We start from the raw sequence: 19,411 nt of genomic DNA on the forward strand, positions 1-19,411 counted from the left end.
GGGAAATTTTATTTTATTTTATTTTTATTTTTTATTTTTTTATTTTTTTTAAGAAAGAAAAGGAAAGGTTTATTGCGTCCCCGGGCGACCCACGAACCCCAAAGACAGGGCACATGGATCCGCCCACAGGGAAATTTTAACGAAAAAGTAATTAAGAAAAGGGAAGCCAAAATCTATACTTACCTTCAAAGGTAAATTTGCAGATGTAGAATAAAATAATTAGGAATAATTTTAATGCTCTAGAAATGGGAATCAAAAGAAAGAATAATACTTAGGAAATATAAAGTAATTGGAAGTATAGAAATATGTCCCAGTCAATTCTATGTGTAATCTAAAATGCTCTGCAAAATTTATAAGGGGAATTGCTAAATTCTGGGATCCCTTTGGAAGTGATGAAATAAGCACTGGTGACCGTGTGAGTCTAGGAATTTGGTTAAAAGGACAAGGGCTAAAGGTCTGGACATGTACCATGACCAGCCTATGAGGATGGCACTATCGGGGGGGTTGCTTGCCTAAACCCCAGACTGAGGGTTTTCCTTGTGATAGCTCTGGGTTTTTTGCGTAGATTCTGATTGGAGATATTGTCCTCAGTGGACCCACCTGGAAAGACTGCAAAGAGAACTGGACAATTCCTCCCTCACCTGTGAGTTCTCTGGGAAGCAGATGAGATTTTATTCTGCTGGTTCACTCCTACGAAAAGCTATCCAAACCTGAGATCTACCAGCTTTGAACCTCCACTCTCTAAAGCGCACGGCTCCTACAGTTAATTGAAAGAGTGAATCAAACAAGTTTCAGGGGACTGGAAGAAGAATGCTCCGAGGCCGATCCCTATCTGTGACATCCCTGAGTGGGCTTCCCCAGTGGGAAGTTGAAGAACTTCCCGTGGAAGATTTGCTTCTCTTTGAAGTTGCTTGGGAAGTGACCAATAAAGGTTTGTACTGGCCCCGGAAGGTGGCTCATTGACAGATTGCTGAAGAAGGTAGATTTAGGACAATGAATTAATCAAATGAATTGCCAATGAGTAAGTAGGCACTCAAGCTGAATATAAGCTTAGGTTATAGTTAATTGTGTCTACTTCAACAGGCAATGAAAACTTAGACGTGTATACAAGGTACCCCTCAAAAAATGTATACATACTTTAATAGCTGATAGCTCAATGTTGAAAATGAAGTGTATTTTAATAAACACTGCCTTTATAATTATTGAAAATGTGTGTATACATTTTTTGGGACACTCTATATGTGCTGAAGGAAACGTTGAACATATTAGTCTTTGCTAGGGAATGTGCATTTCATTTAAAATCCATGTTATGGAAAAATAGAAATAAAAAGTTAATATTTGCTTTTTGGGGTTTTATGATTTTGTTTTCAACAAAAAACACAACTTTGTACTTTATTTTAGGGAGGACTGTACCGGATCAGGATCAATTAGAAGCGTTAGCTCCATAGACTGATAGCATTTCTATTAAATAGCTAATGTTTCCTGTAATTCAAGATTAGCTTGGAATTAAAGTTTTAATTTAGAAGCAGCTCAGAAGGCATAATATTGAGCTCCTATTATGAAGAACAAAAGTGATTTTCAATAACATATACATAGGAATTATAAAATAAGAAATAAAGTCAAATTAACAAAATTAAAATAACTTCCCAATAAGGTATAATCTCATTTGTGCCAGACTGAAGAAGGCAAAATGGAGTACTCAACCTAAATGATTATAATAAGAAAGGAATCTGTAAAATTATAGAAAAAGAAATTCCTTATGAATTGATACTCTCTAGTTTAAAAGTCTAGAATATTAGTAAGAAAAAGTAAGTTTTGAAAGTTGAATTCTTCAGGATCACGAAGGACCAAGTCAAGTGATTGACAGATAAAAATCAGTGGCAATTTGTGGAATTTAGAGGATCTGAAAGGATCTGAAATGATAACATGAATATGATATGTTATTTCCTTTTCGCTAATCAGAACCAGCATAACCTCAAAGGTGGAGGAATTATATTTGACATCTGTTCAGATTTTCACCTTGTGCTACATGTTCAAAGTGCTCATGTGTATGCTTTCGTAAAATCATACCATCAAAACTAAAAATCAAATCTGCCTGTGTAGAAATGCACAGAGTGAACGTAAGAGAACAAAGCATGGTCTTTTTATGTTTTTGCAGTTTAGTGAGGAGAAAGCAAAGAGAACAGAAACCATACTATGGAGAAGGGAAGTGTTTTAAATATCTGTTTACAAATACCTGTTTCTTTTTTTCCAGTCTCAAGGTTTTTAAATATGCCCCGTGTTCCTGGGAACAGAGCCATCTCTGTTACACATAAATCTCAGACTGTGCCTTTAAATAAAAGTTTGCTTTACAGAGTAGGCAGGAACTCAAGAATATAGCTTGTTGGTGGAAAAAATGGGAGGGAATTACTAGCAGCAGGAAACAGTTCAGGAGAAGTCCGCGTGAGTTCCAGCACCTAACCAGCGGTTCTCAATCTGTGGGTCGCGACCCCTTTGGCGGTCGAACGACCCTTTCACAGGGGTCGCCTAAGACCATCCTGCATATCAGATATTTACATTACGATTCATAACAGGAGCAACATTACAGTTATGAAGTAGCAACGAAAATAATTTTATGGTTGGGCCACAACACGAGGAACTGTATTTAAAGGGCCAGAAGGTTGAGAACCACTGAGAGCCCTTTCTTCCTCCTGGTCTCTCCACTTAAGGAACCTTAATGGAATATTGTCTCCTGGTGCTGGGCACACACTGGTGAGAGCTGTTACCATGGATCTCGTATCCTGATGACATGCGTGCTGATGTCAGGCCTAGAACAGTGCCTGGCACCCAGAAAATGCTCAAAGGGATTTTTTTCTTTTAAATGAAGGAAATGAATACATTTATTTTCAACCTCTACGTTTCCTTTATACTTATTTTCTTTTATTTCCCATGCAAGAGAAAGGGAATTTTGTTGTCTTGCGAAGGGACCCACAATGTGATTTACCCAAGTTGATATCATCTCCAACATATCTTTATTTTAATATCTATTACAGACTGATTTTTTAGAGATGTTTATATGAATGGACAATTATTGTGTTCACCTCTGATAATACATTGACACCATCGTTTCTTTTTAACTTTGAACTTTTATTCCCCTCCAGTTCATAGCCAGGATATGAGGCATCTTAGCAATCATGAGCCCAACTCCTCAAAGATGAAACAGACAGCTACAGGCTTTCATGAGCAAGTAAATTGCAGGGTCGGGACCAGCAGTTAGGTCTCTTCTGAGTCCACTGCTCTTTTAATTACCACACAAAGATAAAATTAAAACATCCATTGCCTAAGGAAATTTTCTGCAGATGAAAGAACACTGGACTTGCAGTCAAAGATCATAGATTCCTGAGACTTTTTAAAACATCCCTTAAACCAGGGTTGGGGGACCTTGTTTCAGCCAAGGGCCATTTGGATATATATATATATATATATATATATATATATATATATACACATATATATATATATTACCATTATTCTCGAGCCATACAAAATTATAAACCTGAAAATTAGCCTGCTATCTTTGGTCAAACATTTAATTAACTCACCTCTAATGCCTTGGCAGAGCCAGACCAAATGATTTCACGGACCTCATACGGCCTGCAGGCCTGATTGACGTTCCCCACCCCTGCGAGTAAACTATCTGAACAGCAGTTTCTTCATGAATGGAATGAGCGTAATATGCTTCAGCCATCTTACAGTGGTTTGTAGGGGCAAACAGGAAATGAATTTAGATCCAAGAACACAAAAGATTTCTTAGAGAGAAAAAATAAGTCCTTTACCGCCAGAATTTTGCCAGCAAACAATGAAAATGTGTAAACTATAACAAATGTAAGAGTTATAGTTAAATTATTGGATGCTAATTCTTTGACCTCAAAATAACTTTTTCCATTTGTTCATGTTATTCTTGAAATGTATTGCTTTTATCAATTCATCCATTTATTATTATAATCCATTTATTATTCAATATAAAGATTCATGAAGTGTCTATTACATGTCAGGCACTGGAAGATGAGGAGCGTAGAGTTTAACAATATAAAATTGATTCCCAGTCTTCCAAAATTTGCAAACTTGCAGGATGGTAGACATTGAACATGCAACTATAGTCAAGTGTGATGAGTGTAAGAATAAGTACAAGATGCTCTAAGACTACATAATGTATGTGCGGCGGGGGGCAGGGGCAGGGTTCTAACTAGTTTGGGGTTTGTGGAAAACCTCTTACCACAATCATTTCTTCTGCACAGACTTGCCCAAATCATTGTAGACTATGAATCAATGGTCATGTTGAGGATGTTTAGGATCATTAAAAAGAGCTTATGAACATTGTCAAAAAGAATGAATGCTAATGTAATATATGTGAACATTTTTGTAATTTAGTTACTAAATGAATGCTTCTCTTTTAAAAGCAACTAAAAACAATTTATTTTAGCCCTAAGCCAGAATATTGCTGGACATAATTCTGCCTGCTCCCTCCTTTAAGCTAGGCCCCATCACTAGCTTTGGGTCACATGATATGCTATGAATGGCACATGGAAAAACTATAATCAAAAAGGGCTTGGTAGAAAATGACCATGATTGCAAGTCCATGTTCTGAGGCAGGTATTCTAAAGGTGGGGATCTTGATAGAAGTGGACTTCAAAGCGTTTGTAAACCTCAGGATATTGTATCTGAAAATATGTGCTCCTACCTGTAAGTGCTGTTTTGGAGAAGAGGGCAGAATGTTTTCATCAGATTTCTAAAGCCCTCAACAAATAACATGAGAACCACTGCTCTAACTTCCTCTAAGCCAGTGGTTCTCAACCTGTGGGTCACGACCCCTTTGGTGGTCGAACGACTCTTTCACAGGGGTCACCTAAGACCATCCTGCAAATCAGATATTTACATTATGATTCATAACAGTAGCAACATTACAGTTATGAAGTAGCAATGAAAATAATTTTGTGGTTGGGTCACAACATGAGGAACTGTATTTAAAGGGCCAGAAGGTTGAAAACCACTGCTCTAAGTCCTGGGCTCCTTTTTCTGTTAACTCAGAAGTACCTAGAGCTGAACTTAAAAAGTGATTTCCTTTAAGAACTGTTTTCCAAGTGGCTTTGAAACTCCCAACACCTGAAGGAGTTTATTTTTTGTGACATTGCTCTTTTCTTCCTCTGTCCCTCTTGCCACCATCTTTAAAGAACCATCAATATGTTGCTCAGCACAGTAGCTTACAGTCTTGCTGTCCATAGCCGGTGGGCCCTGGAGTCAGACTGAACTGAAATCCCAGTCTCATCATTACTTGTTTGATGGTGGATCCCTCTCAGAGCCTCTCTGTGCCTCAGTTTCCCCATCTACAAATAAAGATAATAATAGTATCTACCTATAATGATATTGTAAAAATGAAAACAATTGTAAACCACTTAGAATAACTCCTAGCATTAAATAAACACTTTGTAGGTGTTAACTTATTATTCTTCACTAGAGGCCCAGTGCATGAATTCGTGCACGGGTGGGGTCCGGCTAAACTGTTTCTAGACAGAAACTTGGGGTTGTAGCTACCTCAATGACATATATGCCATGGGAGCTTGTCTTTTCTTTCTTATGAAAGGCTTGATACTTTGCCCTCACACTAAAGATAGCTCCCATGTTGTTTTTTTGGGGAAAAAAGAAGATCAATAAAATACAAAGTACAGGTTTGAAAGTGAAGTGTAAGTTCAAATTCAGTGATCTATGCTGTGACAAAACAATGAATCAATAAAAAATATGTGCTGGTGAACCTCTGGTTTATACCTCAGATTTGAAAATGGGGATGACCCTATGTCTATGCCATGGCACTCACCTATAATTAGCATGCCATCGGAGGAGTTTGTGGAAAACAGGGTAAAAACCAAGGGAAACTAGTTGGCATATGAATATGGGAAGATCAGAGAAAGGCTAAGTTGGGAGAAAAGATTTATTTACAATCAGGCCTCAAACAGGATAGGATAGACTTTTATTTTTATATTTTATGTTTTTATTCCTGATAGACTGAAAGAACATAGCCATAGTATTTATGAACACTGTAAGGCTATTTGGAGACTATCTATATCAGGACTGAAGGCCTCAAATCAGAAAAGGAAGTAGCAAATTAATTAACCATGTTTATCTTTCCATTTCAATTCCCAAATCTAACCATTTATTTTCTTCAAATAAAGAATTTCTCTTCCCCCCTGTGTCCTTTAGCAAATAAAAATGTGCTTGCATTTACACAAGTGTATTTAAACTTTGAACACATAATCTAACAAACAAGGATGTTCTCCTAGTAAGATCTCTGGGCAAGATGCACAGTTGCAAATAAGAGTATTCAAGAATAGAAATGTGGATAAGGCATTTAATAAACATGTGCCGTCAGAACCCGAGAACGCAATCTCCCTGATAAGATGAAGATGAAGATGAAGGAAAGACATCAACCGAAGATGAAAAGTTATTTGAAGAAAGCTTATATATATATGTAAATATGTTGCTAAAATGTGACTTACACTTAAAAAAAAATTCTTCTTAGTTGCCTCTGCAAATTCCCGTTGGATGGATGAGCTAATTGAGCCTTAGGTTAAATGAGTTAACCAGTTCAATTTAAGTTGGTTATAATTTTCAAAATTGTAATGCTCCATACATATTCTTTTACACATATCTGTTGGCACTCTTTGTTTTCCTCCAGGACCATTTTCTATATGTGGACACGCTGGATGCAAAGGCATATGCATTTTCCAATAGTACGCATGTTTTTTGGCTTTGTGTTTTAATAGTGGTGACCACAATGCCAGAGGAGGAGGAGGGGAAAGGACATACCATATGAAAATTTGTATTTGTGTCATTGGGTTTGACATGAGAGTTGGGCCAAACATTCCCCCTCAAAATCTATCAGATCGATCTTCTTGGCAAAGGTGACCTCACTTGGTTCCTTAGAATGGAAGTGGCTCTTTAATTTGGAAAACTTGCTCATCATTTCAGCAGTGGCTGTTACTTGGATATACCTTAGCCCCTTCTTGGACCACTGTCAGAGAAGGGGTGAAAGGTGACTACAGCTGCTGAGGGCTTATGGCATGACAATGGCTATTTGCCCCATTTTGACACCCCAATGTGGATAGAGCATTAAGCCAAGTGCTTCATTCCAATAGTCTCTTCAGATTTCTTTGAAATGTTTGTACTGCCCTACTTACTGTTGCCAATCTGCTATTATCTGACATGTACCCAGAAGGGGCTTTAAAATATGCATGAATGGAACTAATAATGACTATTTGTTAGTGTCTTTAAATACTTTAGAAAGTTAAATGAACCCTTGTGCTTGATGGACCCTAAATACTTAACAAAACATGGGAACTCACTTCCATGCCTTTATCACTTAAATGAATGATTAAGCTGAATGATAATGGAACCTTTTCTTTTCAACAGTTGGTGGCATCTATACTGTGATTCAGACAAAGGCCAGAACAACAGCAGATGAATGGGGAGACAATTACTTTCTGATTGGTCCATATTTTGAGCAAAATATGAAGACTCAGGTGGAAAAGTGTGAACCTGCAAATGATGCTGTTAGAAGAGCAGTGGACATAATGAATCAACATGGCTGCCAGGTAAGGGATACTGACCAACACTTCACTTGACAAGTATTAGTAAACTGTAATGGGCAAGCAGGCACAATTTACATTAACTGCCAAGAGAAGACCATTCCTCTATGTAGGGAAAAGGAGCAGGTTTGTGAGAAAGATGATGAACTTGATTATAAATAGGTACATTTTTGAGGCAATATAAATATCTAGTAACATAATGGGTTTAGAGCTCAGCAGAATTTATAGGGTAAAGATATTTCTGGGAAAGTCATTTGTGTCTAAATTGTATATAATTCGTGTTCATAGTATTGTTCTGTGGACATTTATAGACTAAAAGCACATTTTGAGCCAAACCTTGGGGACGTCAACATGTTAGAACAACTATAGTAAAAGAAGTCAGAGATTGCAAAAGTAGAAGCACAGCTAGCAATGTAGAACCAAGGATGTTCAAATCCTAATCCTCAGAACCTATGAAAATAGTAGCTTATGTAGCAAAAAGGCCTTTGCACATGTGATTATGTTAAGGATCTTGAGATGGAGAAATTATCTGGCTGGGCCCAATGTAATCACAAGGGTCCTTATAAGAGGGAGGCAGTTGAATCAGACTTGGGGAGATGTGACAATGGAACAGAGGTTGGCACTGGGAGCTTTGGAGATGGAGGAAGGGCCACTAGCCAAGGAATGGAGGTGGCCTCTAGAAGCTGAAAAAGGCCAGGAAATAGATTCTCTTCCAGAGACTACAAATGGAATGAAACTCTGCCAACATGTTGATTTTAACCCATAACATTGATTTCATGCTACAACCCCCTAACTATAGAATAATTAGTTTGTGTCCTTTTAGCCACTAGGTTTCTGAGAATTTGTTGCTGTAAATACAGGAATAGTGAGGTCAAGACAAGGGAGAAGAGAGTTTCAAGTATGAAGGAGGAACCAAATCAACAAAGGATTGAACCAGGGTCATTTTGGTTTAACAATATTAAGGTCATTCACGATAACCTTGTTAGATACGCTTCAAAGGAAGGTGAGGTTAAATCAAATTGCTGTGGGTTGAGGAATATATGAATGGTGAGAAAAGAGTATAAAAGCTGTGGCTATGAGATTTTTCTCTGAAGAGGTGAGATAAATTAAGTAGTTTCTGAGTTGTGTGATTTTGAGAATTAGTGTTTTATTAAATGTCAGTGAGGTCTGAGCATATTTATATGCCAAAAAAGAAATATCTAGCAGACAGGGAGAAGTTGAAAGTTCAGAAGAAATGAATGATTGAAGAAAGGAAGGCCACTGAGAATGGGAGCGGGAACAAGACCCAAAGCACTAGTGAGAGGATCACTTTCTCCCCTTTCACTTACACAGGTAATAAACGGTGAATGAAGGATTCAGTATGGTCTCACTCAATGTATTTGATGATCTTAATGAAGTAGGAGTTAAAGGTCATCTTACAAAAGTTAGGAGGCAAGTGTTAAAATAAAAAATTTGAAGGAAGAAGTTCTGAAAACTGTTCAAGGAAGAGATAAAGAATATCTGACATCTCTGATGTACAGTCATGACTTTTCAATGTCACAAATGTACGTGACTGTGACTCTCTCCAGCAGCAATCAGCAGCCTGGGCGAAAGTGCAGGAAGATGAATAGATGAAGATGGTGTTTAATTTCAGCATTTGTGCAATGGGGCAAACCGGCAAAAGTCTTGGAGGTGGTTGTTCGATTAACTGAATTGATGGACAGTCACTCTGAAGAACGTAATAGGATTAGACTTTGGGCTGCTACATTAATGAGATAATGTATCTTAGGCAATATTTTTAATTAAGATTTCTGGCAGCAACCATACTGAGAAACACTTCCAGCAACATTCATTTTTATAGGAGGAATTGGAGAAATCATATACATTTGTCAACAGAAAAAAAACCCACTTTTTCTAGCAGAAAATATGTTGACTCCTGTTGCATAAAGGAAAATAAGTGACACAGTAGAAATAATATTGAACTGTGAGTTGCTAAAGATACAGAGCAGTTCAACTTTGGATTTTATCATAAAAACATCTATATATATAAAAGCCTAATATGCAAAATGTCCCCTTGGGGGTTTGACTGACCGGAAGTTCAATCGCTTGCTATAACATGTGCTGACCACCAGAGGGTGGCATGGAACAAAGGGAGGCCCCGGCTGGCAGCCAGCAGCTGGGAGTCACTAGGGACCCTACCTGTGCACGATTTTGTGCACTGGGTCTCTAGTAGACTATAATATTAAATCCTAAAACCATGAGCTCAAGGTCAAAGGAGTGAGGATACTTTTTTTTTAATGACTAAATTTAATGAAAAGCATTTCCCAAGCAGGGAAATATTTTAGATGAATGAATGCAAGCCCATTCTAACTCCATATCAGATGCTTTGTGGTATCACCGGGGTTTTCTGTACAGCATCTGTAACCTGCAATTGAGTTCTAAATAAAGCTTACATCTGCTGAGCACAAAAACATGGTCCTGTGTTCTTTATCTGGCAGGTACATTTTGGAAGATGGCTGATAGAGGGGAGTCCTTACGTGGTGCTCTTTGACATAGGGTTTTCAGCTTGGAAATTGGACAGGTGGAAGGGTGACCTCTGGGAAGCGTGCAGTGTCGGCATTCCTTATCATGACCGAGAAGCCAACGACATGTTGATATTTGGATCTTTAACAGCCTGGTTCTTAAAAGAGGTACAGTTTACTGGATAGTGATACAGCAGAGGAGCAGCACAATTGTGTTCTGTGCCCAGCATTGTCCAGCAATGACCCCATGACCTTTACATTAAGTAAATTTTGAGATGCTGCCTTTATTGCTTGTCCTAGTACATTTCAGAGAAAATGTTCTGCTTTCCTCAAATTAACTATCAGCCTTTGGACTGGGGTAATAATAATGCTTATTAATATATAGAATGATGTGTATAAAATCCAATTATATTTGCTGCTGCATAGATGATACTCAACATATGCGCAAGAAAAAATAGTATACATCATGCACTATGTATATGAATTATAGATTCAATGGAATAGAAAATAGCTTGAAATATTTGGTTTTGATTATGCATGAGTTCTTGTGTAATTGCAGTGACTTTTAGATATTTTTATCATTCGCTAAGTGCTGAAGTGATCCCACCAGGTGCTAAGGAGTCCATAGCAGTGAAATATCCCATAGATGAAAAAAAAGAATATTAGAAACTAGTCCTTTTTATTTATTTTAATATATATTTTTATTGATTTCAGAGAGGAGGGGAGAGGGAGAAAGAAACATCAATGATGAGAAAGAATCATTGATTGCCTGCCTCATGCACGCTCCACACTGGGGGGTCAAACCGGCAACCCGGGCATGTGCCCTGACCAGAAATTGAACCAACCACTGAGCTGTGTTGGCCTGGCCAAACTAGTCCTTTTTTAAAAAATATATTTATTGATTGATTTCAGAGAGGAAGGGAGAAGGAGAGAGAGATAGAAACATCAATGATGAGAGAGAATCATTGATTGGCTGCCTCCTGCACACCCCCTACTGGGGAACAAGCCTGCAACCCAGGCATGTGCCCTTGGCCGGAATCGAACCTGGGACCCTTCAGTCCGCAGGCTGACGGTCTATCCACTGAGCCAAGCTGGCTAGGGCCAAACTAGTCCTTTTTAAGTGAGCCAAGACTGCACTCTCCTAAGTCCTCCAAGCTTGGCAGTAAGGTTTCTTCACCTTCTTTGCATTACCTCAAGACGATGATGCTTAGCCTGAAAATTAGATGGTGAAGAAAGAGCATCCCTAGCAAAGTGGGGTGTGGTCTAAAGCCGAATCACAGATCTGTATGTTGGGAGTGGGTTCCATCTGGCCAGTCTTTCTTACTGATTGAATCATAGTCCAATAGCCATAAAGGGCTGCCTCAAAGTAAAGGAGAGGGTGGAGAAGCAGTCCTATTGCTTTGTGTCGGTGACAGAATAGGAGAAGGAGGGTGTGGGTGCTGGCAGACCTGGGCTAATGACCAATATGAAATCTTGTTTTAGTGTCTGTTAGTGTCTTTGTCTGCAAACTGCCTCCCTGAGCCACTGCCCCCAGGGCGGAAGTCAGCCTCAAGTGTGCGTGTGTGTACATGTGTGTGTATCTGCTGTCATCCTTCTGTTAAAGGGAATACAAGGGAGAGAAGCAAGAAAGTAAGAGCTCAACTTCCTCTAGGTAAAGCAGTTGCAGGAACCGAGATTGTGTTTTGTTCAAAGGGTAAACAAAGACACTGAAAAAACCCCAAGGCTTTTCTGGGCAAGTCCTGTTTCTGCTGTCACCTGCTTCTGCGGCACCATTGATCTGTGCTGTTCATACCTGTGAAACCTTTGTGAAGAGCAGACACTTTATTTACGTTAATTCTCGCTGGAGGGTAATTTTTCCATTGACTTTTTAGAGAGAGTGGAAGGGAGGTAAGGGAAAGAAACCGAGGGGGGAAGAAAGAGAGAGGAGAGAGAGAGAGAGAGAGAGAGAGAGAGAGAGAGAGAGAGAGAAGACATGCTGATTGGTTGCCTTCCAGAGGTGCTGACCAGAGCCAGAAGGTTGAGGGCCAATGCTCTAACCACTAAACACACAGGCCAGGGCAAGAGCAGATACTTGCAAATACGAAGGTTTTAGCTTAAGTCAATGGTTCTCAAAGAGTATTTCCCGGACCAGCTGGTGTGGCTCAGTGGTTGAGCATGGACCTATGAACCAAGAGGACATGGTTCCATTCCCTGTCAGGGCACATGCCTGGGTTGCCGACTAGATCTCCAGTAGGAGGCATGCAGGAGGCAGTTGATCAATGATTCTCTCCCATCATTGATGTTTCTATCTCTCTCTCTCCCTCTCTGAAATCAATAAAAAATAAAATAAGAGTATTTCCTGGACCATCAGTAGCAGCATCACTTGCGAACTTGTAAGAAATGAAAATTATTGCCCTCCAGCCCAGAATCATTGAATTAGATTACCTGGAGATGAGACCCAGATGTCAGTGCTTAACAAGCCTTCCAGGTGACCTGAGGTAGGTAGGCTAAGTGTGAGGACCGCTGGGCTTTATGCCACTGAATCCTATAAAACACTCTTGCTAAATCTACCTGCTTCATATATAGATACCTTCAAATTGAGCTAAAACTTACAGGCACGATAACTTTCCTGATGTTGTGGGCCATGAGCAAGATCAACTTTCACCGACAGCTTTTCTAAATGCTTCCTTCCTGATGTAGGTGACAGACCATGCAGACGGTAAACACGTCATTACCCACTTCCACGAATGGCAGGCCGGAACCGGACTGATCCTTTCTCGAGCCCGGAAACTTCCTATCGCTACAATTTTTACCACTCACGCCACACTGCTTGGGAGGTATCTCTGCGCCGCAAACATCGATTTCTACAACCATCTTGATGAGGTAAATAGTCGGTAAATAGTCCTACTACCTTCCCCCTCACCACCTTTTTTCTCATCCTGGAAGCTGAAGGATGAGAAGTATTGATCTTGACATTTCATCTGCCAGCCAGATGGCAGCAATGCCCTTTCAACTAATCAATATGCATGACCAAGCCGCCCCTTTGACAGAGAGGCGGTGTGTGTCTACTTTGGAGCAATAGATCCAAGATTCAAAGGCGTGGGCGTGGGGAGGTAAGACTGTGGACACAGGTTGGGCTCCTGACTACCTTGGAGCTTGGGAAATGCTGCCAGGATCCTGTATCACACACAGCTCTGAGTGGCAGGTAGAGAGCCAGGATTCCAGACATACAGCTTGCACCACGAGCCTTACTTCCTCTATCTCCCAAGTGAAAAAATGGTCAGATTTCTCCTGTAACTCTGCAATGCATAGGTGGGGTTTTTATCAGGGTCAAGTAAGACGGAAGGTATTAAAAACAGGGATGTGGGTCCTTGGTGACCAGTTATGGCTATTCATTTGAGAAGACTGCTCGATTCTATGACCCAAGGTCATTGTTTTGACTTCTCCTTTCTATTTCCCACCAGTTAAATCAGATTAAAGTATGTCTTTTACATCATCTGCCAATAATATCAACAAGGCATGTGCATATCACTAAGTCAGGGGGGTTGTAGATTTGGTTTCTCTATTGCCAATCAAATCAATTTACTATCTTAGAGGTTCTGTTTTACTGTCAGGAAAATGAGTACATCAGAAAGTTAATTTCTAAAGACTTTCCAGTTTTAAAAAAGTGCTAGGATTCTATGAAATAGTGTGTGTGTGTGTGTGTGTGTATCTCTGTGTGTAATCCTATATAATAAAAGTGTAACATGCAAATTGACTGAACGACAGAACAACTGGTCGCTATGAGGCACACTGACCACCAGGGGGCAGACACTCAACACAGGAGCTGCTCCCTGGTGGTCAGTGCGCTCCCACAGGGGAGTGCTGCTCAGCTTGCAGCCAGGCTCATGTCTGGCAAGTGCAGAAGCAGTGGCAGGAGCCTCTCCCGCCTCCACTGCAGGCAGGTGGTAAGGAGAGAGGGGTCTTGGACTGCGAGAGCTCTGGACTGTGAGGGATGTCTGAGGATGTCTGACTGCTGGCAGGCAGACATCCCCCAAGGGGTCCTGGACTGCGAGAGGGTGTAGGCCGGTCTGGGGAACCCCTCCCCTCCCCCCCCCCCATGCACAAACCTCATTCACCGGGCTTCTGGTACATAAATGGTTGTGACAAGTTATACTACTATCTCAAAGACACTTGGACATTGAATGCAGAAAAGTTTTTTTTTTTTTGACAAACTTAAACATTTGCAAAGCAATGAATGATCCTAAAGAGAGTTGACCTATAAAAAGGTCAACCTACTCCAAAGGTCTCTAACTGTAAACAAAAGATGTACATTTAAAATAAAGTCACCACAGGACTCAGAAAGTCAGGAGAGCTGGGAAATTTTTTAATGGCATATGATGTTGATAGACTAATAAGGGCAAACCAGTGATCTGTGGTAAGCTCACCAACCATGTTTCCTGGAGAAGGGCAGACTTTGATTTTTGTGAAAGAGAAAATGTTAGAGAGGCATATCAAATATTTTACTGTAGAATTCTTAAGAGCATTATATAGTAATTAAGGAAAACAACTAAGAATATAATTCAGCTATTTTTTTTTTAAGGAACAAATGCATGGTAGTATATATAGTTATATATAACAACTTTATCCTCTTGATAAAGGTCAGTATTTATATCATACTATCTTCAAATAGGATTATATATTCCCCAACTTAAAGCCCCTCGCTGGTTGAAGTAAGACCCCAGTCCATTGTTCTAGTAAGATGCCCTGCCCAGCAGAGTCACTGGTAAACAACAAGTAGTCAAGAACTAGATTTTGAGTTAAATTCATAACCATTTCTTACAGAAAAAGCACACCCTATCATCATTTTCCATAGTAGACCCTCTCCCCATACTCACATTGGGTTTAGAATTTGGGTGATACATAAAAAAACCCAAAAAACTAAATTATATACATGGAAAGTTTTTAAAAGTTCAACATAAGAAATGAGTCAGAATTTAGTCTTTGAAACAAGACCCAAGATCTGCCTCAGTAAGTTCTGGCTCAGGCAGATGAACATGGGGTAGGAGTGAGGAAATGAGAAGAAAAATAAAAGTATTCAACTTCTCTAAAACCAGAAAGATAAAACTACTTACTCAAATAGTAATTGATAACTGAAAACATTTTTTGTTACTAGCCAATTCACAAAGATTTTGAAGTTGGTTTAAGTTTTTAGTTAAATTTATTAGCTGAAAGAGCATTCCAACCATTCTGGCCAGCGTATGAATTTCTGAGACTCTTCAAGATATTTTTAAATTTATTCTTATTAGTCCAGTAATGGGTCAACTTTTCCCTCCACTAAAATAGCTAGATAACTAAGAAGGAGTTGGGGGAGGTTGGAGAGGGTGAAAGGAGGATAAATGGTGATGGCAGGAGGTTGACTTGGAGTGGTGAACACACAATATAACATACAGAGGATGTATTATAGAATTGTACACCTGAAACCTATATAATTTTAGTAATCAATGTCACCTAAATACATTCAACGAAATAAAATAGCTAGACAACTAATGCTTTTAAAGAAGATTTTTTAGGTTTTGGCTTCTCTTTTTTTAATAGCAACAGAATTTCCTTGATAGAAATGAGGACATTGCTGTTTGGGATTAGAAAATTGTGAAGGAAGCCAACTGGTACACAATGGTCTCATGGATTTTAACTCTCTCCTCTGACCAAGTTTTAAACTAGTGAACTTCAATTATAAGGTTACCCTCCACTGTAACCTTATACCTCATTCTTTGTTCTTTTATACACATTATCTAGAATACAACAAAAGGCTATAAGATATTAAAAAAAAAAAAAACAGGGAAGGAAGTTCCACTGTCAAAGGAACCAGGCCCAGATATGTTTTAGATGTTGGAATGACCAGACACAGATTTTAACATGCTGTCATGAATATGGGGGAAAGTAGACAGTGTAAATAGATAGGGTTGCTGTGAAGCCTATGGGTGTGACCAGGCATACATACTACAGGCCTAAAAGATAAGGGGCCCCATGGGGCCAGGAAAAGACAGAAACATGCACAAGTGCCTGTCTTCACCTTTGCGTACTTGGTCTGCTCACTTAGAAAACCTATCATCCCATCTCTACATGTCAAAATATTAAACACTGCCCCATATATGAAATCGTATTATTCCTAACAACAGCAATCAGTAATAACAATAGTTAAAGTTCTTGAGCACTTTCTGTGTGTGAGGAACTTTTATAAATATTTGACTTATTACCTCAGTTGCTCTTTACAAAAGCTCAGTGAGATAGGAAACATACTTTTCCAGAGTTATTTTTCTTAAACATAGGCGCTCTTTACCATATCTCTAAACAAGCCCATTCAGTCTTGCCATTGTATACAGGACAAAGGCTAAATTTCTAGTCTTGTCTTCAGGGAATTCTGGGGCCTGGCCCTATTATATCCTACCAGGATGTCACCCTACTATGTCTCCTACATTCTACACCCAATGCCACAGTCACACCATACATTTTGCTATTTTCTGCAAATTTCATTTGACTTAGTATACTTGTTTGTTAGGGCAGTTAATTTTTCAGCCTAAAATAATCTTTCCCCAAATTAAATTTTCATGTCCAAATGCTATTTTATGCATAACTCATGGTTCTTATCCCTAAAAATCTTACATTCTAGAGGTGATATTGATAATATGAACACTTATATAGTACTAGAGGCCTGATGCATGAAATTCATGCACTGGGGGTGGGGGTCCCTCAGCCTGGCCTGCGCCCTCTCATAGTCCAAGACCCCTCAGGGGATGTCCACCTGCCAGCTTAGGCCCTATCCCCCCCACCCCCCCAACCCGGGATCAGGCCTAAGCCAGCAGTCAGATACCCCTCTCGCAGTCCGGATCCCCTCACTCCTCACCACCTGCCTGAAGTGGAAACAGGAGAGTCTCCCTCCACCGCCACTGCACTCGCCACCCATGAGCCCGGCTTCTGGCTGAGCAGCGCTCCCCCTGTGGGAGCACACTGACCACCAGGGGACAGCTCCTGTGTTGAGTGTCTGCCCCCTGGTGGTCAGTGTATGTCATAGTGTCCAGTCATTCTGCTGTCCAGTTGATTTGCATAGTAGGGTTTTATTATATAGGATGAGATACTTTTCCTATCCTGTTCTGATCTTATACCTTACTCAGGCACTTACTCATTTCCGCCTGATTTTTACTCATTTGTTCCCTAAGTTATAGGCTCTTTGAAGGTAACAGAAACACATAAATTATTCCACAAATATTGGTTGAATGAGAGATTGGTTGAATAAATAAGACCAGCCATAAAAAGCTTTTAAGAAAAACTTCTGCTGATTCAAGGATACCATATAGAGAGAACCCAGGTTCAACCCATTTCAGAGAGATGTTTGTAAATATTACAGAGAGACTATTCTAAAATTATCTTGTTCTAATCTTTAGAAACATCTAATAAATCTTTTTTTTAGTATTTCCCTCTCTCTGGTACAGTAATTACTGGGACTGACTTGTTGATTGAGTTAGAGACTAAACGGTATAAAAGCAGGTGAGAGCACAAGTTTGCAGTCAGACTGATTTGGATCAACAGGACTCTGCTAAGATATGAATATTACATTGAGCAAGTTCTTTAAACTTTAGAAATTTCGATCCCCCCTCTATAAAATGAAGACAAAATAAGTGTCTCAGTGGTTTATGAGGATTAAATATGATGTCCTGCTTAGAAGAATGTCTGATGCATAGTGTTGAAAAGCTTCTAATATGAAAAGTGCATTGCTGATACAAGGCCAGAAACTATATAACTTTTTCTCTTAGACACTGCTACTTTCATATGCAACTATATTAAAAATAATATTCAGTAACTAAGCCAAATGGCAAAAGCCTGCAATTGTTGCCAGCTACTTAATTGTGGGGGTTTGGCTTATTGTGCGTATATTTTTAAGTTAAGAAACCCAGAATAATGAATATGCTGACTGGCTTGATAGAATGATTACACAATCTATCACACTATCTAATTAATATAACTGTACACCCTTGAAATTATATAGTGGTAGGACTACAATAGTCATGGAAAAACATTTGTCTTTTCATTGTCAGGCTTCCTTTCAGTGAGTTAAGGATAATAATAATTAACCTAATTTTTGTATCAATTTTTATGTCAGCTTTACTTCATTGTTTATGGGCAAAAACATGATAAGGACCTTGGGGAAAGAAATTAGCTCAGTATTTATAAAATGTGGGATAAATAAAAGTATAATTGAAATGCCAAAGAAAATCAAGATTTCTATGCGATTATAACAAAGTGGAAATGTCATTTACTCAGGGGTTTACATAGCAGTTTTGTAGCAGAAATGAAGTAAGCAACACCTGTGTAAGCATAAGTAGCTCTGCACTTAGTAATGGGACTAAATACAAATGTTCGTTACTTTTTAGTGGGCATAAAATTTCACACGGCTTTTGGGGAACACAATATGAAAAATAGGTGACTTTGTTTTGCTTGCGTGGAAGAATCAGTGTACGCGAATGGACGTGTGCTTGTGTTTTGTTTTGAACAGTTTGACATAGACAAAGAGGCTGGGGAAAGGCAGATCTACCACCGGTACTGCATGGAGCGGGCCTCCGTCCATTGTGCGCACGTGTTCACCACAGTTTCTGAAATAACAGCAATAGAGGCAGAACACATGCTGAAGAGAAAGCCTGGTAATGTTGACCCCTCAGTTTGTCACTGATCTTTCCATTCCAAATGACAAGACAGCCTGAGAACTTTGGTTCAAACAAACAAACAAAAAGCAGAAAACAGTAGAGGGGAAAAAAAATGTTTTTGCCACTGGAAATGCAATCGAGAGCACCGACTCCATTGGTTGTTACAAGGATTTAATGAGTTACATTGTGAAGCACTGCAAGCCGTGCCTGGTGCATAGTAAGCAATGAAACTATAACAATCATCATTATTGCTTTTAACTCTGCTATGTCATTGAACCAATGTTATTTTGGTCATGCACTCCTCGTTTCCTATTTCTACAATTTATTGTGAACATTTATGAATTTTCATTTCTATGATAGTCATAACCTGGAAATGTTAATAGAATCAAACTTTATATAAATTTAAATACACTGTTTTTCTACAATGATATTCTCTCTCAAAAGAACATTTTCATAACTATTTTATTTTTGCTTTTCCAGATGTAGTTACTCCAAATGGCTTGAATGTTAAGAAATTTTCAGCAATGCATGAGTTTCAAAATCTACATGCAATGTACAAGGCTAGGATACAAGAATTTGTTCGGGGTCATTTTTACGGGTATGTGTTTTTCTTTCTTAAAAAAATTAGGGT

The 19,411-nt window shown here is 39.1% G+C and overlaps 1 protein-coding gene across 1 annotated transcript in view; it reads left to right on the forward strand.

Moving 5' to 3' along the window:
• Nucleotides 1–810: 810 nt before the first annotated feature.
• GYS2 (glycogen synthase 2) overlaps nt 811–19,411 on the forward strand; it is a gene marked incomplete at both ends in the record, with an annotated part of 43,610 nt that continues 25,009 nt past the window's right edge. The window contains 6 exons of the mRNA XM_081084241.1: nt 811–931; nt 7,444–7,625; nt 10,097–10,288; nt 12,800–12,982; nt 18,633–18,777; nt 19,261–19,378. Of these exons, the coding sequence (XP_080940367.1) occupies nt 811–931; nt 7,444–7,625; nt 10,097–10,288; nt 12,800–12,982; nt 18,633–18,777; nt 19,261–19,378 (941 nt within the window). The remainder of the gene's footprint in view (nt 932–7,443; nt 7,626–10,096; nt 10,289–12,799; nt 12,983–18,632; nt 18,778–19,260; nt 19,379–19,411) is intronic.

The sequence above is a fragment of the Myotis nattereri genome (assembly GCF_964212035.1).
Source record: "Myotis nattereri genome assembly, chromosome: 2".
NCBI classification, from domain to species: domain Eukaryota; kingdom Metazoa; phylum Chordata; class Mammalia; order Chiroptera; family Vespertilionidae; genus Myotis; species Myotis nattereri.